Below are 27796 nucleotides of genomic sequence, written 5' to 3' on the forward strand. Positions count from 1 at the left end.
TACTGACTTTATTGGGTTAGGGATCTTTGGCTATTTCATTTGGCCAGGCCATGATGATGTAACTTGTAAATATGCTCACTTTATGGTCTTGTAGATTTACATGGTGACACAAAGAAAAATTATGTACAGCAAGAAAGTCTCCGATAAATGTTAGTATTAGTTTTACTGTTTTCCTTTACAAAATGATAAACCTGTCTTGATAACTAATGCATTTGTCATCTGCATTGCAGTTCTTTGTATTAGATGTTGTCATCAACTTCCGCCGTCTCAGTGAAGGGGATCTGTTTACTCAACTCAAAAAAATAGTTAGAATGGCAGAAAATGAAGATGAGAGACTTCCACCTATTGGATTATTGACATCTGATGGGAGATCTGAATGGGCCCAAGCAAGAGAAATTCTAATGAAAGGTAAATTGTATATTTTCCTTGATTAAAAAAGCTTGTTTTACCAATTGTTCACTAATTTAACATAAAGATGGTAGAAGGGACTTGATCAGTGAGTATGATCAATGTTTACAGGAAACCAAGTTTAATAGTGAAGCACTTAACATTAAAATTGAAAAAAGGGATTAGCAAACTTGTTGTTGATGTTTAAATTTGTTTTTAGTTTGAAGAAAAATCAGGATCACAACTGTGATCAGCTTTTCTGTATACATTTTTCACTGGAAAATTAAAAAACACTGAAAAGACAATCTCCGGATCACAGCTGCAGACACTGTGGTGCGTACCTATAGTCTGCAAAGTGTTCTTACTGTATACAAAGGTAAACAGAGAATTTACGAAGAACTTCTCTGTAGTAGTAAAAAAAGAACTTTTATCAAAACAAGGAGTCTGTACCATGCATTGACCATGTTTTCTTTTCAATGTACTATGGGTCAGTAGCAGCACCACTGAGAAGCTACTAACAGGGATGACAAAAGCAGTTGTCCCTCTCAGCAGATGATCAGCCATATCTCTCTTAACACAAAAGCAATTTAATTTTATAATTGATTTATGTAATTCTTTAGTAAAACGTTGTCTTCTAGTTCTAAAGGTTCTTGTATAGCTTTTCCTCTACTGAACAACCCCTCCCTATACTCATCAAGAACAACAAGAATTGGAATGGAAACGAGACTTACTAATCTGTGGCTTGTATAGGGAGGGGATGCAGAATTGTTATGTTGCTGGGTATGGCTGTAAATGCTCAGAATATTTTGCAGTAACAACACTATTGGATGACTCTCAGGATGAATTTCCATGGCATGGTGAAAAAAGCACCATTTCAATTAAAATTTCAAGAAAATTAGATTTTCCACATGAATCTGTGAAAATCAATTCTACTAGAAAAAAAAACAAAAACTTCCAAGCCCACCCACTAATCACTTTTATAGTTTCCCTCATTTTTTAATACAAACATGCTATATTTCAAGTTACCATATCATATTGTGGTAAAGATAAAATATTTAAAACCTTTTTCATATAAAAGTAAAATTTGTTTTGAAATGGAACATTGTTATCTTTAAATGAAAGTTCATTCAATTAAACAATGACAGTGGAAGGAGAAAGAATTTTTTTCTGCCTAGCACTTTATTAGCTGTACTCATAGGCTGGTCTAGATTTAAACATTATTGATCCCAAAATGCCAAACGTCAGTTTTTGTAATTAATCCTTTTTCATTTTGTACATTTTTTGGGGATGCTTTAATAATGGGACACTAATATAAACCAATTGCTGTTCCGTGTTTTTTCCAACAATAAGGATGTAAAGGTCACTTTAATTGTGACCCTGCCCAGCATAAAAATTTTGGGTATATTTAGGAATACTTACCTAAATCACCATCCTTACTGCAAGATTTCTAAGAGAATTATTAAGCCTTCAAATCTTGCATGAGGATAATCCGTTAAGTCATTTTGCATAAGGTATTTACATGGATTTGTCAGATACTTTTCTTCTTGCTTTTAAAACAGATATTGAAATATTATTTAAATTAACTTTTATAAAATTTACCACATTGCATTATTAATAGAAAAAATGAATATGGTAATGTAAATGTTTGGTATACGTTACCTGTTAGGAACACTTAAAATCCATGTATAGCCAAAACTTTTTTATTTTTTAAAATTTTGCCTAAAATGAGAAGAGGTAAAAAATCTGCAAATTTATTTTTTGCTGTTTATGTGCGTTTGGGAAAATTTACCTTTATTCCTGTCCTAGAGTTGCATCCAAAAGTTAGACGTAAGACCAAAATGAAGGTAAACCTGAATGAACTTTAGCAATTTAGTAATATTCAGACACACAAATACTCTCAGATCCGGAAGGACCTATTGCATTTTTTTAAGTATGGGAATCTTAATATTTGTTTAAAAGAATTAAATAACACATTTACATAAGCATTTGTTAATAATCCAGTTAATAACAGAAAATTGAGGCTTTCTGATTAATGCAAAAACAGAGCAAAACTGAACTAGGCGATGATTTATTAACTGATCAATACTGTATTTGTCTGAATTTGCCAGCTAATCAATACTATATTTGTTGAGCATTCTTGCCTAATGATCTAAGAATTGCAGTCTGCAAATACCTAACAGCATATGAAGCAGTAAATGAATAACTGCAACACCGTTACAAGAAATAATGTACACCATTTCTGATTGTTTGAAAAGAAACAGTGCTGGCTATCGTAAGGGAAAATACATTTTATGCATGCAGTATATGTTTCCTTTGATAATATAATGTCAGGTTAAAGGCCAATGTGAAAAACTTCCCTAATATAGATACATGGAAGAGTGATGTCAGGAAAAGACCATGTGGTCTAATAAGTCTACACTTGTTATTTTTTTTTGTGGCCCTGTCTGTGCATTTTGTTAGGAAACATGCATTACTACAATGCACATTAACATGTTTTGCATGTTGCTGTATTCTTCATTCAAAATACCATCCAGTCATTCAGTCTGCATCACCTAGATTGAATAATTATTTTAACCATTAAAACTCAATGGTTTTCACCATTAAAACTCAATAATCCCTTATAATAGACATAATAATATTTTTAATATTAAGAGTAACATCTTACCCGGTGCATTACAGAGCACACTGAATAATTCAAGTTCAGTAACTGACCTTCAAAGAAGCTCACAAGCTAATGTCCCAAACATAGTTGCAGTCAAATGTTCATAAAACAGTCTAGGGCAGGGGTGGGCAAACTTTTTGACTCAGGGGCCACAATCTGAAAAAATTTTTTACATAGAGGCCGGGCCAATAGGATAGTGGGCGGGGTTATGCCATCATGACGCCACTGAACGTGACGTCATGATGGCATAACCCTGCCCACTCTCCCATTGCAGATCTAAGCCTACAATAAGAGAGTGGGTGTGTTGTGTGCAGGGACAGCCCGCCCACTCTCCCATCGCAGGCTCTGACCCGGGGGACGTGTTCCGCGGCTCTGAACTGTGCGCCCCCCCAGCTGGGTCTTTCCCCTGACCCTGGTCGGGATGGCACCGGCCAGGGCCGGTGAAACATCCCTATTCGGCCGTATACGGCCTGCGGGAAGTAGTTTGCCCATGCCTGGTCTAGGGCCAGTAATGGGGGCAGCCTATTAACCTACCAGCATGTTTTAGGGATGCGGAAGGTAAAAGGAGTGCCTGGAGGAAACGTGATGCTAACATGGAGAGAACATACAACTGTATACAGACAGTGTCCTAGTCAGGATTAACACCTTGCCATCATTGCAATGTGACAGTATTAGCCACAACCACCACATTGAAGTGTTTCAGTTTTTGCAGGTACATTGCTTTATTTAATATGTGAATACACACATTTTGATTAAAAAAAAAATATGAAACTAAATTACTAAATATACACAAGAATATATTGTTTGCTGCACCTATAGACATAACACACTGACATGCTTCTAACAATCTATGTTTTATCCACATTTCACAGATTCCACAAACCGTGACTCTTTGGACATGATTGAAAGATGTATGTGCCTAGTGTGCTTAGATGCACCAACTGGTATGGAGCCAAATGAAACCAACAGAGCTCTTCAACTTCTTCATGGGGGAGGTTATGCTAAAAATGGAGGAAATCGATGGTATGATAAGCCTATGCAGGTAAATGTGTATTTACATATTCCAGTAATACTGGAAGCAGGCCTGGGCATATTAAAAGTTTTGAGTCGTTATTCTGTCTTATCAGTATAGAGAAACCTAAATACAGCTCACTACAACAGAAACAGGGCTATTTCAATTTAAGCAGAAAGTCATGACAAGTATTATTTGTTTATGACCAAGGGGTCAAGGGACAAGGGGTTCTTCTGTACTGGACCCCAATAAAAGAACTTGATTTTTGCAATGCTGGAACATTTGAGCATAGGAAAGGAGGGCCCGAGTAGTTATCCTAGTATAGGGCTCAAAAACTGTAATATAATTTTGTTTTAACATCTGATTGTCATGACATGTAGAACACACCTTTGGCAATCAAAAAATGAACGCCATAGTCTGGCCTGATGTCTGACTGTAAGGAAAATCTGCTCAAAACAAATGCAGATGTATTATACAAAACAAACAAAATTGACCATTCTAATGGGATTTGTGAAGAAAAAAAAACATACAATCCATCTGTTCTAAGTACAAGCCTACAAAATAATCATCTCCATCCCCTTAGACCTTTTCCTGAGTGCTGTCCAATATGATAGTAATTAGTAATTGGAACATGCTGCTATTACTGTTCCAACAAACCATCTTGTTTCTTCATTTTAAAATGAATTTAACGATACAACCTTATGCAGAGCAATCTGCACAGGGACTGTTACAACTTATGTAAGAATAAACAGCTATCACCAACAATTTTATTTACAGAAAAGGGTAGACAACCTTTTTACCTTAGAGTAAAATTTACCTTCTTTTTTTAAATTTAATACCCTGTCACCCCGATCAAAGACGTCTCCAGCGGGAACAAAGGTAAGTGGGATTGTTTGTTTTTTTTTTAGTTTAGTTCTACCTAACCCCACTTTTGACTGGATTAGTATCTGAACATTTGCTGTTTGTGTTTACATTTAGGAAGATTTTCTCTTACTTCCTGTCCTTGTGATGCTCATAGAAAAAATAAACAAAAAATATCAAATGACACATGTAGGACCAGACAGATATAAAACCATTTTTGAAGTTTAAACCCATTTTCATAATACTAAAAAATAATGTGTTTCAATCACTATGGGCTCAATTTATAAAACAGGAAATCCCTCACACATTCCTAGGTGGGCATAAATTACTGCCATTGAAACACATGGACCTGGAAGATTCCGAACAGGGAATGTTTGAGGAAATGTCAGATTCCTGGTTTTATAAATAGAGCATTATCTGTTCCAACTGGATGTTAATGTAATTACACAATTCCCACCCAAAAAAAAAAAATGACAAATAGTTAAAAAATAAAAAAATGAAAAAAATACCTTGAAAGTGCAAGTGAAAATAAACAGGTATTGGAGTTCAAAAAGTAAATATTTTACTTGTATTCTTCAAGTTGCCCTGTTTATGACACAAATATATGCCTATGGTACAAAATGCATTGTAAAGTTAGTTACATGAGAAATAAAGGTGTCATTTTGTTTGTTTGTTTTTTTTTACTACATTTGTTAATTTGATAAAAATTAAACTTAAATATTAAAAAAGTTTAAGGGATAGAAAGTAGAAGAAAACAAAAATCAGAAAAGGGTTTGAAAAGGAACACATTTTATTAAACGAATTACAGTGGCTCAAAGTCAAAATGGTACCATAATGTTACATTGTATTTCTGAATCAAGTTTACGTATGTAAATTATACTATAATTGTGTTATTACAAAATAATTTTATGCTTTGAATACTTCCCTGTACTGGTAATATCACCGCTTTTCCTTTTGCATTACTATAATTTGATTTGATTGGGAAATGAAACAAAATTATGGTCCCATATCTATAGATTACATTTTGTGATATTTAATGTAAAAAAATTTTGGCAAAAACTAGCGTCTGTTAATATTATTAATTTAACCGTTTAAAATTATAAACTGAAGACCAGACCTCAAGAAGTTAAGACTGCCCTGATTCACAGAAACAGGAAAATGCAGAACATTTGTTTAATGGTATAGAATATAGTCTGTCCTATCAACTAAGAAATGGTGGAAAGAAATATATAGATCTATAAGTAGATCATCACCATAGCAAAAAGTTTGAAAGGAGGATGTTACTTAGAAAATTTACCTTAAAGTTTCTAACAATATTTCAAGCATGGAAAGCATTTTCTAGGATGTATAAGAGCTAGAGAAGAATAAACATTTTTGAAGACTTTTAAGCCTTTTTTTGAAGAATTTTACTGATATTCTCAAAAGGTAGTCAAATTGGATAAACAGCAAAAATAACCCCCTGTAAAAAGGTATAGCCCAGAAAAAATATTGCAAAATAACAATTGAACAAAATGACCTTTGATTGTAATTTGCATTTTATTGATATATACTGTGTTGCAAAAAGGAAAGGATCCTGCTTATCTAAAAAGATACAAGGAAGCATCCCTAGTGATTTAAACCATCTGACAGATTTAGTGTAAAGTGGTTTGACAAACCCTCAATATGGTGGGAATGACAGAAGCTGGTCTAGTATGATTTTGCTTTTAGAAGAAGGTCATCCAGACAACTAACAAAAGCAATCTCCTGTAAACAGCAGAGCCGAGTGAGCCGAGTAAAGGCTGTAAAGAGGTACCACAAATTGAAATTAAATCTTCTCCCATAGAAAATCTCTGAAAACATTGATGGCTCTAAAAAAAAATTTGCATTCTTAACGTTGGTTAACACCAAAAAATCTCCTTGATGAAGTAAAGCTGCTAATAAACGCATGGATGCAATTATGAATCATTTTACTTTTAAGCATTTATATCCCAAACTGTCAAGATTCTTTGTGAAAAACTGTAAATTTCAATTTAGGCCTCTAGATCACTTCTGGGGAAGATCTAGGGTGATATACCCCAAGCCAAGAAAGTTCCAACTGATAAAACCACCAAAAGCTGTGATGAAGATTTGTTAGAATGAAGGAACACAGTTATTTGCAGAGTTGCTTTGAATTCTAGTTACTTAGCATGCAAAAGAGGTTGAATCATCAGTCTATTTTTTTGTTTGTTTTTTTGCCACAATCTTTTTGAAATGATTGAGGTGTAGGGCTGGGTATGTTTACAATGTTTCTCCAAAGTCACCTGGAAACAAAATGAATGTGGGTCGTAAAGAAAGATTCAATTTATGTCTTATTTTTTCTAGACTTGCAGTATTGGATTTAAATTTGCATTCGTGTGATGTTTTGCTGACAAAATCTCCAGCATCATGTTATAGGTGTAATTGTAATAGGTGATCTCCAACAAAAGTCAAATCTGTAAATGCTCTGTTGGATGTATGATACACAGATCAACACTTAAAACAGGAAATTCTGCGCAGTTCACTGTGTATGTCCTAATCCAAGCACCAATACACTGGAGTCTAGCAAAGTCTCACATTAATATTTGAGGGCTTGAACCATTTGATCCATGAGTAACAAGTTTAAGAGGCACCTGATCCCCTATTAGGTACTGTCTCAAAAGTCTTGCTCACTCTGTGACAGTTTGGGTCATCCAAACTGACTTAAAAGAGTACAATTGATTATTCTTTGAAAAAGCAAATATGGAGAATATTTATTTTACACAAATTATATACATATACGGAATGTATTTTGGAATGTATACTAAACTGATTCTTAATTTTGAACTTATAACTATGTCTTTAAATGAAGAGAGATATACAATTGTTTTAGAAATTTAGAATTAACATAAAAATGTTACGTTAGTTGTTTCACAGTTATGCACTGGTAATATATGGTTCTGATGAAGCAAATTGTATTCAAAGCAGCTGAGGTTAACTCATGCAAATTATACTGGCTACAACTTGATAAATATAGCTTCATTGTATAATTTGACTTGAAAAATTAAACTGCTTGCTCACCTTCAATGTAATATAAGATGCAGTTTAATTATTTGTTACAATATATGTTATGTTATATTTATGATGGATTTATCTTTTTGCAGTTTGTCGTTGGAAGAGATGGAGTTTGTGGAACTATATGTGAACATTCGCCTTTTGATGGAATAGTCCTTGTGCAATGTACTGAGCATTTGTTGAAGTACATGTAAGTTGTAAGATAGATGTTCAAAGCAATTATGAACAGCAGTCCCAAGCAATGGATCAAAGTCAAGCTCCAAATACTTAAACTATATAAATACTGAAAGTCAAGGTGTGATCAGTTACCGTGCAAGTGATTGCTTTCTGTAATCAATTATTATGTAGCTTAAATTTATCACATAAAAATAAATACAATATACCAAAAGCTGGCCTAAAGGTTAAAGTTTGTTGGAATAGATTGGTGAGAGTCAGAAAATGTCATAAAAGTACATTCCCTGTCCAATGTGGGTCGTTCAGTAGCCATAAAATGGCATTATTATGGAACAGGGTGAAGACAGGCTGGTGGGGATCAATCTAGAAAACAACCTCCTGACGGTGAAGAAGGCATGGCTTTCAATTTTAAAATAAAGAAATGAATTACAGCTTTACTTTAAATAATCAGCAGCATTAACATGATCCTCCCTAAACTTCTAGCTTCACTCTAAAAACTATAAAAACAGCATTTACCTTACTGTAGATATGCCCTCTAAAATGTAGAACTTGCACCTTCAGTCTAATGGGAAAGTGAAATATTTTTTAATTACAATTTTAAATAAGTAACCCTGAAAACTGAAGTACAGAAATGCTGTTGTACGAGTCGTATGCTCGTATAATGGACAAGAAGCTTCTGGGCAGTATAACCCATCTGCTTGAGCATGACATTCCGAGTAAACATTAATTCTGGGTAAACTGATCTTTTAACCATCTTCTCTATTTTATCTCTTCTGATGGGATGTAGTGATAAAAGATGATAAGACAGATTTCTATTTAGATTAAGGGATGTATTCATATTAACTATAATTAATCAACTAGATTTGAAATTCATGTATATTATACTATCTATGAGTTTACTGCTGTTGTATAGAAGACATTTGCAGAGCACCAGTAATTCCTGGTTTTAAAATGCATGAAATGCTAAGTCCGTGGCTGAGGGAGGAGAAAAGTATAGAGGGAAGCGTCTTGCTGGAAATGGCTATTTAAAGACCAGGAAACATCCATACTTTATACTACATTCTAACCCAAGGCATCATCTGCAATATATTATGCTTGTTTAATACCCCTGAGGAAGCCCCCGTGGCGAAATGCGTCGGGTAACAAGACCTTTTTCATGTACACCTTCTTTCTAGCCAGGAACGCAACTGTTTAGTTTACCCAATCACCATGTCATGTTTTTACAATAGGGAATGTTTTTTTGTGATGTAACACACTATTGTACTGATGTATGACAACAGACTGTTATACTGCTTTTTAAAACAATACATAATTAAAAACAAGAGCCCGAAGCCCCTCACTTTTCTCCTTCTAACCTGTTTTTCAACCATGAACATTAGAATAGTATTTAGGGGGAAATGTGTAATAAAACACAAAGCTATCTAGTTACCCCTAAGACCCCAGATGGAGGTACAAGAAATTGTGGGTATTACTTACTTGTCCTAGACTGTAAAAGCGACTCCTAGATATGAATGAGCTTCCCTGCTAATTCGTGTGCAATACGGAGGCTTGATGGGGGGAGGGGGGCAGTTGTTATGACTTGCAGAAGAAGTCTTTTGCTGTTCCTCAAGCTCTTGTAAGTCTTTAATGACCAAGACAAATTCTGCAGACATTTCTTTTTGCATATGAAAGCACAATTTGGTCCAGAAGTTAATGAATGTCTAGGCTCCATAACTTTTTTTGCTTTGTTTTTTTGCTTTGTTTATGATAAACTCACAGTGAGCATTTTTTACAGTAACTAACACCACGGTGCTTAATAATATGTCCAAACATCTATCCATATTGCATTTATTAAAATAATGTATTCTTCCATTCCACAAATTAAACTTAAAAACATACCTGCAGGGCAAGATTTATTAAAGCCCTTAGAGGCTGGAAAGGATACACTTTCTTCAGTGAACCCATGTGATCCAGCAAACCTGGAATGGATTTATTAAAAGCCATTTGCTATTCCTGTACCAGACCCTTTTCCGGTTTGCTGGATCACCCAGGTTCACCGATGAAAGTGTATCTTCTCCAGCCTTGAACAGTTTTAATAAATCAGACCCAGTGTTCCTATCTCGTATGTAACCCAGGGACAACCTGTATAGGTGTTTAAATGGCAATACACCAACCAGCATGCTGGTATCATTAGCATGGGGAAAATATATCAAAAACATTTATTACTGTGTTCTCCACACAACTCATTATAATTGGCTATGGGTGATAAAAAATAAAACAAATATGTAGTCTTGTTTTAAGTGTGTTATCATGCAATTTGTATCCTGATGTTAAAATGTTTTTTATTCATTTTCTTTAAAGGAAAAGTAGTCCCAAAAAATTAGTGAGAGCAGACTCAGTCAGTGAACTACCAGCTCCTAGAAGACTTAGGTGGAAGTGTTCCCCTGAAATTCAAAGCCATCTAGCATCTGCTGCTGATAAGCTACAAAGGTATGTACATGGTTGTTGCCCATTTCTATATACTTTATGTTTGGCACAATGGTAATTATGAACAAATACATAAAAACTTTTTGTTTGTTGAATGAAAGGTTAGTAAATATTTAATTTTATATTTGATTTTATTTATGGTTTTGCTACATCTATAAAACTAGATCGAGTACTCACCTGTATGCTATGTCTCATTACTGGTAAAACTCAGAAACCATAGAAGCTATAAAGTCAAAAGTGTTTTTCTGCTCATGTGGAACAAAGTGTTCTATTATAAAGATCATTTACCATTAGCCAATAATAAAAACAAAGCTTGCTTAACTGTTTTTTTGTGCAAACAGCACTAAAATGTAGAATTAAACTTTTAACATTTAGTCATTTATTCAGATATTTTTAAAATCTGGTAATCCAGACAATAGAAATCCTAGTGGTGACTACATAGGACACACATATTTTTGTATTTAAGTGCATATTAAATGGTGTCAATATTTACTATATAAACTTTAAACATAGAGCATAATGAATCACCACCACAGGGGAATTGTGCTGTTTAACTTGTGTTCTGCTGTCTAGACTTTAATGACTTGCAACTGAGGATGTTTCTTAGAAACCACATAGGTTATATACTGTAAATTTCAATGGCAAACACTGCAACAGCCACCAAAGATTAGATTATGATTAAAATAAATGGTACTGTGAGGGCTCCTGGAAAATAAAGCAAGACACCAAACAGCTAATGCATATATTGAATATGTATGAACATGATGCATTCATATCAACTACCACATAAAGTATTTGTCAGTCTGGGCATTTATTCTTGTGATTTACCCATTCATGTCACAAACACCCTATTCAATACACATAAATAATGATATTAATTTTGGAATATAAATATGTGTGAAAATATTTTAGTTGGTAAAACTTTTCTTTAAATTCAGTAAATTTGATTGGTTCAGACATTTCACAGGCTGTTGTAGGGAATTGCAAAAATGGTGTTATCTTTTTATGTCTATTCTGCTAAAATACATAATCATACATAACTTCAGCTACTGCATGTTAAAACAATAGAGACACTAAAACTACAATTTACTGTCACACTAGCATGCAATAACTCCTTAGAGTATGATTGTTTTTTTTATTTGTAGCATCCATTATGTAATCCTACCTTTTCTATGTTTTACAGGCTTGTAAATAATCTTGATTTCACAGTGTATAGGTTTAAAAAGTATGGAAAAGAGTTTATCAAAAAGCAAAGAATGAGCCCTGATGCTTACATCCAAGTATCACTCCAGCTTGCATTCTACAGGTAACAAATTTACATTGTTCCATTTTATAAAAAATAAAATAGCATTCCTTAGACCCACATGTTCCTATTTAATATTTTAAACTGATTCCTTGTTTTTTTAGCATTTAGAGAAATATTTGTAAAAGGTTATATTATATGGAAAACTAGTTGTATTAGTAAATCACAATGATAAGACAATGGCTTAGCAATACCCAGTGTCTAATTGAAAACCCTTTTCAAGTCTATAGCCATTAATGGATAATACTGAAAGACGGAATAAAAACTCTTACAAAATAACAGTATGCAAAAAAAAGCAAATACTGAGAAATCTGTATCTAAGACATTTGAAGACCATTAGTTCCCGAGTCAAAATGAGCAGAAATCAGATCAGATCATCCAGAATTCTATCCAGCACAGAAAGGTATAATGGGGAAATGACTCACCACCAACTACTATTCTAAATACATTATTTAGAAACTCTATTTATAAAACAGGGAATCCAACATTCCCTGTTGGGAATCAATTACTGTCATTGAAACACATGGACCTAGAAGATTCCCACGAGGGAATGTCTAATTCACTGTTTTAAAAATTGACCCCATAGAGTTACTCAAAATTTTTAATTCAAAATTAAACAGCAATATTTGTTAAAAGAAATACATGTACTCTATGTTCCTTCTGAAATTAAGAATATTTCCACACACTCTAGGTGCCACAGAAAACTTGTCCCGACCTATGAGAGTGCTTCAATACGACGCTTCCGGAGGGGGAGAGTGGACAACATAAGATCATCTACTGTTGAAGCTCTAGCATTTGTAAAAGCAATCACAGATGGGAAGTCTACTATATCGGTATGCTGTTTACACCAATTATTATCTACACTAGTTGCAAAAAAACAACGAGTCTGACATTTTTTATATATATAGTATAGTCTATTTGCATGTAAATGGCAATGTTTATTATAACTTTCCTGTACTTCTCATTATCATAATAATATAAAACAGTTTAAAGTTTAACTCCTTGGTAAGGGAAATATGGATACTACCCTGGTAATTCTCCAAAGTAAGAATAGATACATTTACCCATCAGAGTGGACCTAGAATGATTCTTTACCAAGAAAGGCTGTTGCATACAATTCAACTTAACTGTAGGTCTTTTTATTGAAAAAAAATACATCTATCATATATTTTAAACTCAAAGGCCAAATCCAGGTTTAGGTAGAATAGCTGCAAAACTGTATGAGAAACTTTTACAGATATCCTCCTCGCAACTCTGGCAGATCCTGCACATTTTCTAGTTCAGATACTGGCTTTCTAAAAATATTCTTTACAAATACTTGTTTGTATCACCATCCAGTGTGACAATACTTCAGCTTGGTGACAAGTCAAATAGGCACTAAGTGCTAACATGTGGGAGCAGGCTGGGGTCACTATGGGATGAACTACATGTTTGCTAATGCACCTTCTCCTGAACAAGTCACTTCAGCCTGATACAAATAATAGATAACAACTTAAAGGACCACTTCACTTTTTGTGCAGCCCTGCTTTTGAAGATAAAAAGGTCCAGTTACTTGTGGCTACTACATATACACAATGTTTCCTCCATTCAATCCTGTAGCTGAAGCTGTACTTTTCTAGCTGGGTGGGAAGGTAAAGCTGGGTGGCTGTAAAGGTTGTGTAATGTTAGACAGGGCCACACAGAAAACTATAAGGCTGGGCATAATGTTAAGTATTTTTTTATGTCAGCCATGTTAAGGGGGTGACCAAAGATTTAAAGGGCGATATTTAGAAAAAGTAATTTATTTTTTAATGGAAATTGAGACACAAGGGCACCAAGATGAACTCTATTCTCTTGTTTATTCCCCTTCTTACCTATGTGCTCATTTTACAGACCATCAGATATAGGAGGTCCATCTATATAGTATAGATGTTATTATAGCCCTATACATATTGATATAAAATACACCCAGTAATGTGAAGAAATATTTACATAACCATCTGTGCTCTATTGAGTTTTTTGGATGAGTCCCTAAGCAGTAAGTAGTCCAAAGTGAAATATCCTTTTTTTTTTACAATAGTAATGTATATTCTTTGAAAATGTGTGCGTGTAATTTAGATGTTTACTTTATTTGAAATGTTCAAAAAAACTTCAATTAAAAAAAAAAGATAGCAATAGGTATAAATAAATCAAAACCTAAAAGCATAGAATTCAGCTAATAACATTAACAAAAATGTATCAATTGTGTGTATATATATATATATATATATATATGTAACATTATATATATATTTTTTATTTATTTACAGGATTCAGAAAAAATGATTTTTCTTCAAAATGCTATTGAAGCTCAAACAAATTACACTATTTTGGTATGTAGTAAATTATCTTTCTTTATGCAGCATTACAGTGACCATTTTAGCTCTTCACCCATCTGCATCAGAATCTACCAACTTGTATACTTGATGGCCAGCTCGGCACCTGAGCAGAGCACCAGTTGCAGTGTCCAGGTCAAAACCAAATGTGCAGAGCAGGAAAAAGGAAATTCCAGCAACTAATATGACTCACAATGCACAAATTAGTACAGAGCTCAATTAATGTGTATCTTTTATATCAGCCTGGAGTTCATTTTGAAAGATTCATGGTATCCTGGGGGACCACTGGGCAGTAAATAGGAGACTCTGAAAAAAATATGGATACCTTTTAATCAACCCTGTCACCTAACTAAAAGTGCCAATACGTGCCTGAACCTCCTTCATCTGAACATTGCTTTGCTAAAGAGAAATCACTGATAAGGTTTCTTTAGAAATCAATACTTTCAGGACTGTCAATCAAAAAAGGTGTTGACAAATGTCAATGCACATATGTGGTGTGTGAACAAGCCCTAAGAAAACATTTTTATTGACTGTGTAAGGTTTTATTATAGATCTATACCAAATACACAAATCCCTGTGACCGCCACTTACGTATGCCTTCTCTCTCTGTAGCATCCATGTATGCTACTCTTTTCCTCATACGTTGAATATGCAGGTAACCCCCCTACACAAGTGTACAGCAGCCATATATATACAATTCTGTTTTACTCAACAGTCATGAATACAGTTAATAGACTACCCCTACTCCCACACCAATCCCATCAGTCTTCAATGATGCCTAACTACTGTAGGGCACTGTGATATTTATTACATAATCAACAATGGCATAGTACCCCTGTCAATTTATAGGACTTTCAACACTTATGAAGGAGGGTAAACTGCCTGTAGTCCTACTGTGGCACCATTTATAGTGATCACATCTTTTCTGCAATTAATAGGTAAAGCCACCTGTAAACAGAGAGTGAAATTGCAACAAACCAGCAGAATAAATGGTAAAATTTTGGAGGTTGATACAACCAAATTCATGAAGAATGTGTTAAATTCAGGTGGAGTAGAGAATGTTTGCAGTACAGAACACACTCTAAACAGTAAATCTTTGTTCCTTTATTCCTGGCATGGAATGATAGCCAAAGCCTGGGTGGCAGATACACCCTATACCAAACCATAAGTGTATATATATATTTATACATTATATAATATAACATATCACTAATTTACCTTACTCTTTTAAAATTTTAAAATGTTAGTTCAAGCAACAAGTGAGTGAAAAACCCATTTTCCTTTGATTCTTTATATAAAAAATAATCCCTTTGTAATAAAGCTTTAAAACTAAAAAATTGTGCAGACCTAGGTAGGTTACATTTGTAAATACTGCATTATGATATAATGTAATGCTACAAAAAAACAGAGATAAATTGTATTATTATAATTGGAAATCTCTTGCTATAGGATGCACCTTTTAAACCTTTAACTGAATTCTCTTGTGTTGCGCTATTTGTTTGGACACACAAGTGATTTTATCTGACATAAATCTGGTGCCCCTGAGATTCTATTCCAAATGGTTTAATCAAATGTACCGTCTAGTACTGTATAATATTAGTTGTTCTCAATTTCCCATCTGGCATGGCATTGATAAATGTTGCAAAATGTCAATGTTATGAAAAATGTAAATGTTATGTGGTAACATGACATTTCATTTAATCTGCTGGCCAGTTTCTCTTAATGAGTTTGAATAGAAATCAAAGTGACTGGGGTGACAGGACATAGCTCTGGTGAAGAACTCATTTTGGGGTTTGTTGCTTTTCAGCATTAACCCCTCTCTGCATAATGTACCAATAATGATTACATATGCTAAAACTGTATAAATGTCACTACCAAACACTGTAGTGTTTTTAGTGCCACCATCATGCCTAAGAGATATTGTAAGTCTTTGCCTTGTTCATGCAGGGCAAAGCAACAAGCTCAACCAGCTCAATATACTTACCTTCCTTTCCATTCTGTCACTCGAGAATGAAAAAAGGAAGGCTTGAGTAGGCTCCAATTCATGGTACCACAGAATAGTACTTTAAACAGCTGCATTGATTGCTTACAGTAACTCACAAATTGTTCAGCAAGACAAGAAACACGATTTGTTCTTTATGCTAAAAGCATTTGCTACAGGCAGACACATGATGACGTCTGTCTGCTTTGGAAACCTTCTTTATTATTTACCTGCTATATATTTAATTTGTGGGGTGGTCCCGTCCCAAGGGTAAAAACATTAAACTATATTTCTTTTTTTTTCACAGGCCATTACAGGCAAGGCAATAGATAACCACTTACTAGCCCTTAGGGAGTTAGCGAAAGAACACTGCAAAGAATTACCAGAGATCTTTACAGATGAAATGTACTTGACCAGTAATCGATTCGTTCTTTCCACTAGTCAGGTAAGTGATTAACAAAAAGATGATTACATGGGTCATTTACATCAGTAAAAGACTTTATACTATATGTTTAATGTGCATCAGTCATGTACAGCTAAGTATAAGGGGATGCCATCTGGTTGCCCCATGGTAGGGCAGTAGACTCACAGCATGGACTGTCTAATGTAATTGATTCTGTGGCCCTTTAGAAAAGCTTAACTTTATTCAAAACATTCTATAGTTTTGGAAATGGCAGGAAATAGCCAAGGGATCATTTACAACTTGGATTGGAAATAGTCTGTCAACATAGTCTCAACGCAAGAACAAGGCGATTTGTCTTATGCTGTCGTATGTACATTTTCACACCAATGTACTGTGCTGGTGTATAAAGGAAAAAAGTAAAACTTGTGGTTTTATGCAGCACATTCTTAGTGCACAGCATCATATAAGTTATACAAAAAACCACGAGCACGAGGTGGGGTGTAATTAAGCCTTGTAACCCCATCAGGCGTTTCTAATGTCCCACTAAGGACAAAAGGCAGAGCAGGAAGTTAAAAGAAATATGTGCAAAAAAAAGACAGGCACCCAAAAAGCAGCCACCACAAAATAATTGTCTTACATGTATAGGAAATAGTCATGAAACAAATTAAAAGCGTTCAGCAGAACCTTGCTAACTGTAAATGATTAAACATCGCATACACCTCTCACGGGAAGCATAACGTTCATATAATTTATGACTGTACCAAGTGTGCCAATAAGGCTTCCAGATCAGGATTAAGCCCCCAAAAAGTCAACAATCCTGACATTATACACCAGTGGTTATCATAGGAGTACTTTAGTCAAAAATCTGAGAAGCCTATTCTGACAGCTCAATTGTGTGCAGTTTATTGGGCCATTATTATGGACAAATCACAAATGATGTTAGCATGGTATTTTCTTCTATATAATTCTGTACTGTGCTAAGAACAGATGTATCATTGTAGGCATAAATAAAGGGAGGGGAGGGGGGGGGGGGTGTTACAGAATCTTGCAGTTTTTCATTAATGGTGGTTTGGTGCCATTTATAGACAAGTGAAGTAATTGTGAGCTATTTATAAAGGAGTTGGTTGGAAAAGGAGAACAGAAAAAGAAAGGAGAAAGTTTGGAAAGCTCTCTCAAATAAAATAAATGTTAAAAATAAATTGTCTCTCTACAAAATTCCAGTCAATAGTATACATCATACCCATTAAAAACCCCACCACAGCCTACATCTGGATATCCTAATCATTTAAATGATGATGCACTAACTGTATTACAAAGAGGGTACTTTGCAAAAAGCCAAAATATATGTGCTAGCTGTGCCAACTCGTCTTGAATACTCTGAAAACCACAGGACAGCCAGAGCACTCAAGTAGCTCCATTAGTAAATGTGATTCATCTTTTCGAGTGAGTGTAAACAAAACAACCTTTGTTCTTAGCCTATTCTGTTATAAAGAATACAGGTTAAAACACTTCTTATTTTTGTGTTCATTTTGCATTTTTAAATTAAAATAAATTACAATGTTTTTGCAGAAATATTTCATAGTTTTAAGGCTAAGCCTACACTCTTTTTAAAAAAAAAAAACACACCCTGATTTATTCCAACGAACGCATTTACAAAAAAGATTTTAGGCAGTTATAGGCCTTTCAGAAAACAAAATAATAGTAAAATGAGCACAAGGTATACAGCAGCCAACTTCAGAGTGTAATCAACTATCAATATATTAAGATATAAACAAGTGGCAATAATAATCTCAAAAATAACAAAAAAAAACTATTGAATCAAACCCAAATAAATATAACATAATAGGGATAAATATTCCACATTGATTATAAATCCAAGAGTCCTTTAGATCCAAATGGCACTGAACTCATCCAGAACAGAATCAGGAACATAATAGGTTATAGGCATAAGCATTTACAAGTGGTCAAAAAGTTTAAAAATGCAGCAAAGGACATTCTCTTTACTGCTAAAAATATGATGCCCACAAACACCCTGGCGTGGAATTTTTATTGTAATGAATGAGAATCCCAAACATGGGTTTGAATGCTGTGGAAGCAATAATCTTAAAATTATGGTGCAGTAACATTTTTGTTGCCAAGCGCTATTTAATAATTGCACGTGCCTTACTGTTTTCCTATCTTATATAATAATTGTGCTCATGTGCTGTTGCAATAGCGAGAAAACTTTGTAAATAAATATTCTGTGTAAAGATTAGGGAATGAATCAATTACATAGAAGTTGCATTCAGAAAAATAACAAAAAACAGTTTTCTTTTTAAAGCTTTTCTAGTTACAATAAAAAATATGCTCCTCAAAACTATGCATATTTCAACAAAATGTAAAAAAACAAACGCTGCAAGCAGGAAAAAAAACTTTCTGGGATTTAAAGTACGCTTGTGCTATCTAGACATTTTAAATTGTTAGCGGGATTATAATATAGGTGACCTTGTATGGCTGTAATATGGTCTGGCCCTTCCTATCTTTCAAGTTTCCCTTATTAAACCATGAAGATGTCTAAAGGACAGAAAAGGTACTTAAAGTGTGTGTGTGTGTGGGGGGGGGGGTTAGTTGGAAGGGTTTGAGATTATGATAAAATTCATGGTCCTGATGCTGAGCAAATCCTCAGGGGAAATCGTTTTAGCAATCTTGATTTTAATCTCTGATTCTATCTAGAAAAAGACACATGAAGAAAAGAGCTGTCAGAATTTAAGTGCCTGGTCAGTGCAGAAAATTGTTCATGGTTTTGGTCACAGATCATTTCTAGCTAGTTTAGAATAGTCTGGATATTTGCAGGCCCAGTAAATACATTTTGCATTATTTATTCAGCAAAAAATGACATCCTAAAATTTACTTGATATATTCTTGTTGGTATAAAAACGTACATTTAATAACAATTATAACACTATGGGAGCTATTTATAAATGCTTTCACCCACATTTAACCCCAAATTTGCACATTTTTCACATTTGATTACTTAGGCCCCTATAACAGTCGAAGCGCTTACTCCTTCTAATTCTGACTGCATCCTTTATTAGTTGTCACTGATGATACAAAATCGTAGCTATTATTGCTTACTTCAGCCTAAATTTCAATTTAAAATCTGATTGAAGATGTTAAACACTGCTTTAGGTTCAGCTCTTTAGTAAGAATGTTTTGTGTAATGACAATTATTGCTTTGAAGGTTTGAGACTACTGTTAAATTCTGATGGATATTTTGCAATGACTTTCAGGTTCCCACCACAATGGAAATGTTCTGCTGCTATGGCCCAGTAGTCCCCAATGGATATGGTGCCTGTTATAACCCCCAGCCTGAACACATCCTTTTCTGCATCTCAAGTTTCCGAGACTGCAAAGAGACTTCATCCACCATGTTTGCCAAAGCTTTGGAGGAAAGCCTGACTGATATGGGTGACATTTGCCTTAAGAACAACATTAAGCCACAAACACCAGCAAAAGAAAAGCAATTAGAATCCACAAATGGGCAAAAAACCTAGATGACGTGTAACATGCAAAATATGTTACTTTAATTGTTTATTTATTTTTTGCAATTATTTATTTATTTATCTTTACGTTGCCTTTTATCATTGAAATATTAGGGAAACAGGTAAAAAAGTAATAGAGAGAGAGATAAGTCAAAATAAACTGAAGTTGCAGTTAAAAAACATTTAAATTATACATTATTATACATACATACAGCAAACTAATCAACTAAAATGAACAAACAGTGTTTCACCTGAGGTGAATGGGTTGAAATAAGGGGTTCAGCACAGGTTCAGCAAGTACAGCCAAAATTTTTATCAGACTTTTACTGATGTCTGTGATCCCAATAGGCCATTAGATATTGTCCGATGAGAACTCAGGGAGTAATGAAAAATAATACAAGCAGTAGTGTCAGGAGGCAATAGAACCACTGTAAGGGTCTGCGTCAGTGGGGTTTTGTTTGATTTTTCGACAATGCAAAACCTACTTGAAGCATGTCAAGTTCAGTTCAAAAAGAGGTCAACTGCAGGTCAAACACAGCGGATGTTGATAATTCCAGAATGATCTCAGAAGTGATTCAAACTGATTTCAAATTGGTGGCATTAACACAATTGGACATAAGCTCTGAGGAATTTGTTGCTTTCTTTTTCCCCAGTAGAAGATTTTTGCTTAACTTTCTGTTCTGATGATAACTGTTGGACAGGGAAAATCCCCAGCAGGGACATAGGCAGAAATAAGAACCTGAGCGAGGTTTTAATATTCACAATCTGTGGTGTTGTGTGTAAAGCTAGTGTAAATTGTGCTTTAATATAAAAAAAACTATTGGTCTGGTGACCTCCAAAGGCATATAGCAGCTCTAAATAGGTGAAAGTGTAAATACAACAAAATCATAAATTTAAAAGTGACCACAAAATTCAAAGATCAATAAAATCCTATTATCTGCCATTTTGACCTTTCGTGACTTTTAAGCTCCTAGATATAAAATATATATATATATATATATATATATATAAATATATTCACAAATATAATTTGTCTATTTAAAGAGAAGTGGAGAACGGTACCTTAAAAAGGTAGCAGGCAGGGTGTAAAGAACTAGTCATCAGTATTTCTTGTGGGGTCTCGCTTCAGCTGATCTGCCCTATTACTGATTTCTGTGTCTTGTTCTGCACGGTGTCTGTATGGAAGCTTCCATCTAGTTAAAGCAGACATCACCAAAAATCTTCCAAAATAATTATTTAGTGGCAGCAGCACCTTAGATTGTTTACTGAAGATATACAGCTATGAGGCCACAGGCCATGGGCAAATCCACATACAAGATTTTTTTCAAGAGCAATTTAGGACAAAAAATATACTTTTAGGGTACTTCTTGGACAAATATGAAATGTGCTCTTCACTGCTGATGAGTAAAGGGTTATTGGTGTGATATTTATACTAGTTTAGTCATGCCCAACACTTAAATTGTAGGTCATATCCATATAGGCAAGTATAGGAGAACTATACAAAAGTCAACACAATTGTAAACAGAAAGCTTTAAAAAATTATAATACAACCTGAATGTCATACCAATAAGATAGAAATGACAGGCCAATAGAATAGAGATAATCATTTTAAATTAGAATGGGCCATATTTCTCATTTTAAATATACTGTACATATTACAGACATTTCAATATCAGATATGGATTTATTTATTTTTAGAAAAATGGGGTTTACCCATAAGCCATATTAGAGAAGATATTTAGGCTTGAGAAGGCTATTGTTTAGATGTGTATATGGTGCATATTTTGACATATCTGCCAAAGAGCAAAGGAGTTTAAAATGCATAACCTTCCATGTTCCAGAGTTACTGACTGCAATAAAAATGTATGAACAATTTTTATTTTATATAATGAATGTATAAAGTTGTCTATTCAGATTAAAATATTGTACAGAAATAGAATATAATGTAATTAGTATGTAAATAATGTAGTTCTTAATCAACTATGCCAAGGTCTCATTAGTAGAAGCATGCAGCAATTATGCTGTAATAAGAACTACCTAAATGGAGATTTCCGAACGTAAATCAGATTAAACTGGACTCATTGAGTCGAGGCCTTGTGTATTTAAACTAATATTAGATTTAGTCTAATACAACATAACTTATATGTGTTTTTGTCTGCAACCAGTCTGGTTTTAAGCATGTTATGTCTATGAAAAAAAACAATACCATCATATTGTAGAAGAAACACATTGCCATTTGAAAATATCAGTCTTTTTATATATACTTACTAATACTTATCTTGAAAGGCTGGACAATGCTCATTTTCAAATAAAATAAATAGCAATAATTCATGATGATGTAAGAGGATAAAATTGCCTAATAAATAATTCGACAAGTCAACATTTATCATACCTAATAGGTCTTTCATGCTTTAATTTCGGGCCCCATTATCTCAAATGTTCCAGAAACTAACAATGTCAAATACTCATTGAGACAAGGGGGGATCCCCCAGTCAGGTACAATCCAGAGGACCTCTCAGTGAGCTACCTGCACAGAAACCTTTATCTTAACTCAATATTCCTGTTTGAGTCAAGAGAGGTAACAACAAGTGTGATGCCAGTCAATGCTGCTTGGTACTGCTTACCACTAAGCCCTGTATAAAAATAAAAAGGCAGTAGGCAAAGACGAGACACGTGCAGCAGCAACTGGTCCTAATTTCACAGGATTAGTAATACACAGAAAAGAGTTTCTAATTCTTAAAAACATGGGAAAACAGAGTGACACTTGACTGACGACATACCACATTGTCAGGGACAACAAGGTTTCCTGTTGTTTTAGATAAAGTCACGGAATCAACACATGAAACCTGCGGGGTATATTAGCCACCTTAGATTTGTAAGCTTTGTTAAATATAAATTGTTTTTTAAGACAAAGTGACTCCTGAAGCAAAATGATCCAAAGTGTCCAGTTTACAATAAAAGTGGTTTTCATTTATGCATATAGTAAGTGCTGAGTAGTAGCTATATACCACTTCTGTAATCTGGAGACTGGCCAAGTACAGCTTGTCTCTTTATTTCCCACAATGTCTGATTTTGCAATGCATATGACTTTAGTGCCAAACTTGTAAGTAATATAAATCATCCAACCTCAACAAAGCTATGCATAATGAAATATAGAGATGTTTGTAAGTGTGTATGTTTTGTAATACTGTATAGTGTGCATATCTGTATATAGTATATTGCTTTTTTTCTGTTCTCCAAGCATGTGATATTAAAAATAGGAATAACTACCAATGCCATCTTCTGGCCAGAGATATGTATTTATAATGCAAATTCAATACTAAATTACAGTATTGCCACCAACATATAATTCTGTTTCCACTGTGTATACTATTTTAAGAAATAATGTTCCTGCATAGCCTAAAAAATGTATTTATAACATGAGTTTTCCCAAACTCGCACAATAAATGAAATGCAACCTCTATCCAATGTTTTGGAATGGCAATATTGCAGTATTGAGGGCACTGTCATGCAAGTTGTTTTTTATTATCACAACCACCCATGCAGTAGTTTGAAAGCCATTTGCAGGGGATGGGGCAGAGATGTCTGAAAGTACCCCCTAAAACAGAAAAATTAAAAAAATAGCATATTTACTATATAGTAACAGACGGTAGAGTTTGTCATTTGACAGATGGCTCGGACAATTTTATTCCAAATGTAAAAGGAATATCTGATGAGACAGGCTGATAAAATGACTATTTGGGAAGTGCCTACTATAGTTGCAAATACCTATCAGTGAGAAAAAAGTAGTAGCAAGAGAACAATAAAATCAATTTGTAAAGCCGTTTTTGTATATTATAGATAAAGTAAGGATGCCTTTTTCAAAGGTTTTATCCTTTCATTCCATGTGTTAGGAAACTCCTGCTAAAACTATAGGAGGTCAATGGAAAAAAAAATCACTGACACTGGTGGTCAGTGGAAAGAATGCCCCCCTTACAGTTAGCCTAAACAGCTGGCCACACAACTAAAAGGTCACAATCAATTGGGAGGTCAATCAGCCAAAGCTCAAGGAACCCCAACAACCTCTGGAAGAATTCTAGAGTTCCATTGAACCCTGATAGACAATGGCTGGAGGGAGTCTTTAAACCCTTGTCAAATGCCATCAAGTTACCACTTTTCCGGGTGACCATTGTCTCCAGGTCTGAAAGTGATGGGTCACTTTGGAGAGATTTTCTTTCCTTTCCTGTAGTGTCCATAGGCCACAGAGTTAAGGAAAATATCCCCAATGGGACTGAAATGGCTTAATATACAAACACTGCAATAAACTAAATGTCAGGCTTAAAAAAATCTATGTGTAGCTACACTAATGAAATCCCAGGCTGTGGAATTTGTTATCATTGGTTGTTGTACAACAGTGTTCTTTTCAAAACAATATTAAAATGAATCCCAGTAGGGTTTATCCAGGTAAACAGTGGAAAAACAATGTGCAACCTATTAACATTTACCTTTAATCAATTCAGCAGTCAGTACAGTGAAAGATGATGGTTGACCTAATGCTAAGGGTTACCACCTACTGCACAAAAATCATTGTTGGGGTGTGTCATGTATCAAAACAGATGGGGGGGTAAAATAGGAGCTTTGAGCACCCTATTGTTTAAAATGATATTACTCCTATTCCACATTCTCCCCATGTTCATTTGGTTAAAAAGAATCAATCTTAGTATATCAGACACACTGTGAAGAATTTCTCTCTCTAAACAAATGGTATGCATGTAACAGTGTTGCAATATTTGATAATGATATATCTTTAATTGAAGAAAAACACTGAATTTGCCGAAATACTTATTAAGGTATCATAATTGTCTGTGCTCTGTGTATATCTATTTTCTACATCGTAAATTCTAGTTTCCCATGCAAAATGTATCTATTGTAGAGAGTCTAAATTTATTTTTATCAATAGAAGAAGTGTTATTGAGTTTAAAACATAATGCTGATCTCTTTTAAACTGCTAAGTGAACAGTGTTATTTTATTTTTATAATGTGGAAAACATCATTGCTTTTGTGTGACGATTTTATTGTTTCTCTTAACAAAGTAAATCTCTATGCTTAGATGTTAATATATAAAAAATAAATAAAAATACACTCTTTATAAATTTAAATCTGGATTATTGAAGTCACGCACACAGTTACACAATACAGCATAAAAAGTACACTGTGACCAGATATGGTATGAAGTACTTTGTGCCAGAAATGTTTAAAGATCAAACATTCTGAATTATTTTGTAACACATTTTAAAGATATTATAATGTAAGTAAAAGAATTTGTCTGTAAAAACATCCTCTCAGTTTAAAGAAGTCTGCTTGCATTAAAATAATTTTGAACACTGGATGGCCAAACCTTTCATAGATTTAGCTGACATATACAATAGCCATATCATAAAGACAAGCTATTTGATGTTTTTCTCCTATTGGAGTATCATGTCTCAGAGGAATCTGTAATATAATAAATAACTATATGAGCATCCGCCTCACCATTGTATAAAAGCAATGGTTCTGAACTAGTAGTATGTTAACCCCAGGGGCACCTTCTGTTTTAGGAAGCACTAATGCTAGTCAATTGAAGAACGGAGTTTAAAGTTTTGTCAAATAATTATTCACAATACAAATTGCTAACATTTTGTTTTTTACAGTCCTAATAAACTGTATGTAAATCATAAGCACCAAGTTGGGTACTGAGTATCAGGACCTGTTCTCAAAACTGATACATGTGTTTGCTGCTCCTTTAGATTGCAGTAGACTAGGCTGCTGTGAATAGGCCCTAATGTTTTATTGTCAAGGAGAAAATAAAGTGTTCCACATTAGGGAGGTTCTCTGTAAACACATGTAACTTAAGCCTACCTAGTTTACTGATAATAAATATGAACTACTACTATTCATCCAGCCCACTCACCTAAAGGTAGCTGCAATGCCATCCTACATCAGTAGTTTCCTCTATTGAAGACAGGAATTAACTGTAAACATTTGCAGAACATGCAGTAGAGTGAACCATTCCATGCCCCAATGTTGTGCTTGTGTTAGGGCTACATACCCTGGGGTACGGATTACTTGAGGCACGGAGTAAAAATGTCTCCCAGTCTTCACCAGAGAAGCCCTCAAGGGACTATTTTGCTTCAGGGAGAACACCAGGTCGCGGTCACCAGGTTTACCCCACCAGGGGCAAGCGGAACAGAGGGCTCCAGTGTAGGGACAGCTAAGATCAGGTACTGAGTGGGGTAACAGCGGGAGGCTGGGGCAGGCAAGCATAGTCTAGGTCTAGGCACGGGTCAGGTCAGGCAAGCGTGGTTAAGGTTCAAGCACAGCTCAGGGAAAGCGGCAGACAATCATACTGGAGGTCCAGGGCAGGAATCCAAAAAGACACAAAATGGTGGAGAATAGCTAAGCTAGTCTCAGGTAACAAGGTTGATGATCCAGCAACCAGAGCCTGGAACCAGAGAGGTATGATTAAGGCTAGCAGCCAATAGCAGGACAAGATTGGAAGCAGGAACTAGTCTGCTCATTGGCTCCTACACATGCTCTGTAAAACCCCTTCAGCTGTACACAACCTCAGAGTCAGTGCAGGGGATGCTAAGAAAGGCAAATCTCTGCAAAGCTAAAGGTAGACTAAGGATGCTGCGAGCTGCTGGACAGATTATCTGTGGGCAGGGTGGTAACAGCTTGGCTGTAGATGTTAGTGATGTCTTCAGGCTATGGCACAGCAACAGCTTTTTTTTCCTATTCTCTGGTACCCAGCAGGTGGAATACAAAGGTGCCCTTACACAGAACACCTGGAAACCACACATAATGAAAGAAAATACTCCTAATATGCAAGCTTGTTTTTGTAATGTGTAATGTGGGTTAAAAATGTCATGGTTACTAGATCACACATTGGGCACACTCCTAGTGTATCTACAGACCGATAGGAGCACACCTGCTTTATACCTTAATAACCAAAGTTAGCAATCAAATAAACAAGCATTCTTTATTAAACAAAGCACTGGACTCATCCCAGTGAGGACACAGCAGTAAATGACATGAGCTCTTAACCTTTCCTACTCCAGAATGAAAAAATGAATGAAAATGGATACACATACATGGAATGACAAATCCAAGCTGAATAAAACTGTACTGTATGTGTTTCAACAATGTATCCAGGTAGATTACTTAAATGTTGTATTTGAGTTGCTTCTTTCCAGCAGATGTAAGAGTAGAAGGCAGCAGCTCAAGTTCTGCTTTAGCTAATACCGTATGAAGAAGAGGATCTAGCTTGAAAAAAAAAAAATTGGTCAGTGATCCCATCAGATGACATTTTAATACATTTAAAAGAAAAGTTTATTTATCAGCTTTAATAGCAAATCTTTAAATCCTTCTTTGTGTCTCTCTGCTTTAGTTTCTGGAGTTCTGACCTAAACTCCTTTCAATGGCACTTCTTTGGAGAGGGCACAGATAGGTCAGCAGAGTTTTGCACAGAATTTTTTTCCTACTAGTAAAAGTAATAGTAAAAACAACTATTTAGTGGTTGCAACAACTTTATGTTGGAAGTTGACAAAGGCTGATGAGTTTGATGAGCACTGAAAGAGTTGGTGTATATTTCAAATCTGCTAAAATT

General features: G+C 34.7%; 1 protein-coding gene across 1 annotated transcript in view; it reads left to right on the plus strand.

The window, feature by feature from the left end:
* CHAT (choline O-acetyltransferase) overlaps nucleotides 1–21138 on the plus strand; it is a 43159-nt gene extending 22021 nt beyond the window's left edge. Inside the window, exons 7-15 of the mRNA XM_072423861.1 lie at nucleotides 231–408; nucleotides 3922–4091; nucleotides 8060–8160; nucleotides 10485–10613; nucleotides 11794–11916; nucleotides 12605–12746; nucleotides 14202–14264; nucleotides 16556–16693; nucleotides 19921–21138. Of these exons, the coding sequence (XP_072279962.1) occupies nucleotides 231–408; nucleotides 3922–4091; nucleotides 8060–8160; nucleotides 10485–10613; nucleotides 11794–11916; nucleotides 12605–12746; nucleotides 14202–14264; nucleotides 16556–16693; nucleotides 19921–20184 (1308 nt within the window). The 3' untranslated portion in view covers nucleotides 20185–21138. The remainder of the gene's footprint in view (nucleotides 1–230; nucleotides 409–3921; nucleotides 4092–8059; nucleotides 8161–10484; nucleotides 10614–11793; nucleotides 11917–12604; nucleotides 12747–14201; nucleotides 14265–16555; nucleotides 16694–19920) is intronic.
* Nucleotides 21139–27796: the final 6658 nt, after the last annotated feature.

This window comes from Pyxicephalus adspersus, chromosome 10 (genome assembly GCF_032062135.1).
Source record: "Pyxicephalus adspersus chromosome 10, UCB_Pads_2.0, whole genome shotgun sequence".
NCBI lineage: Eukaryota > Metazoa > Chordata > Amphibia > Anura > Pyxicephalidae > Pyxicephalus > Pyxicephalus adspersus.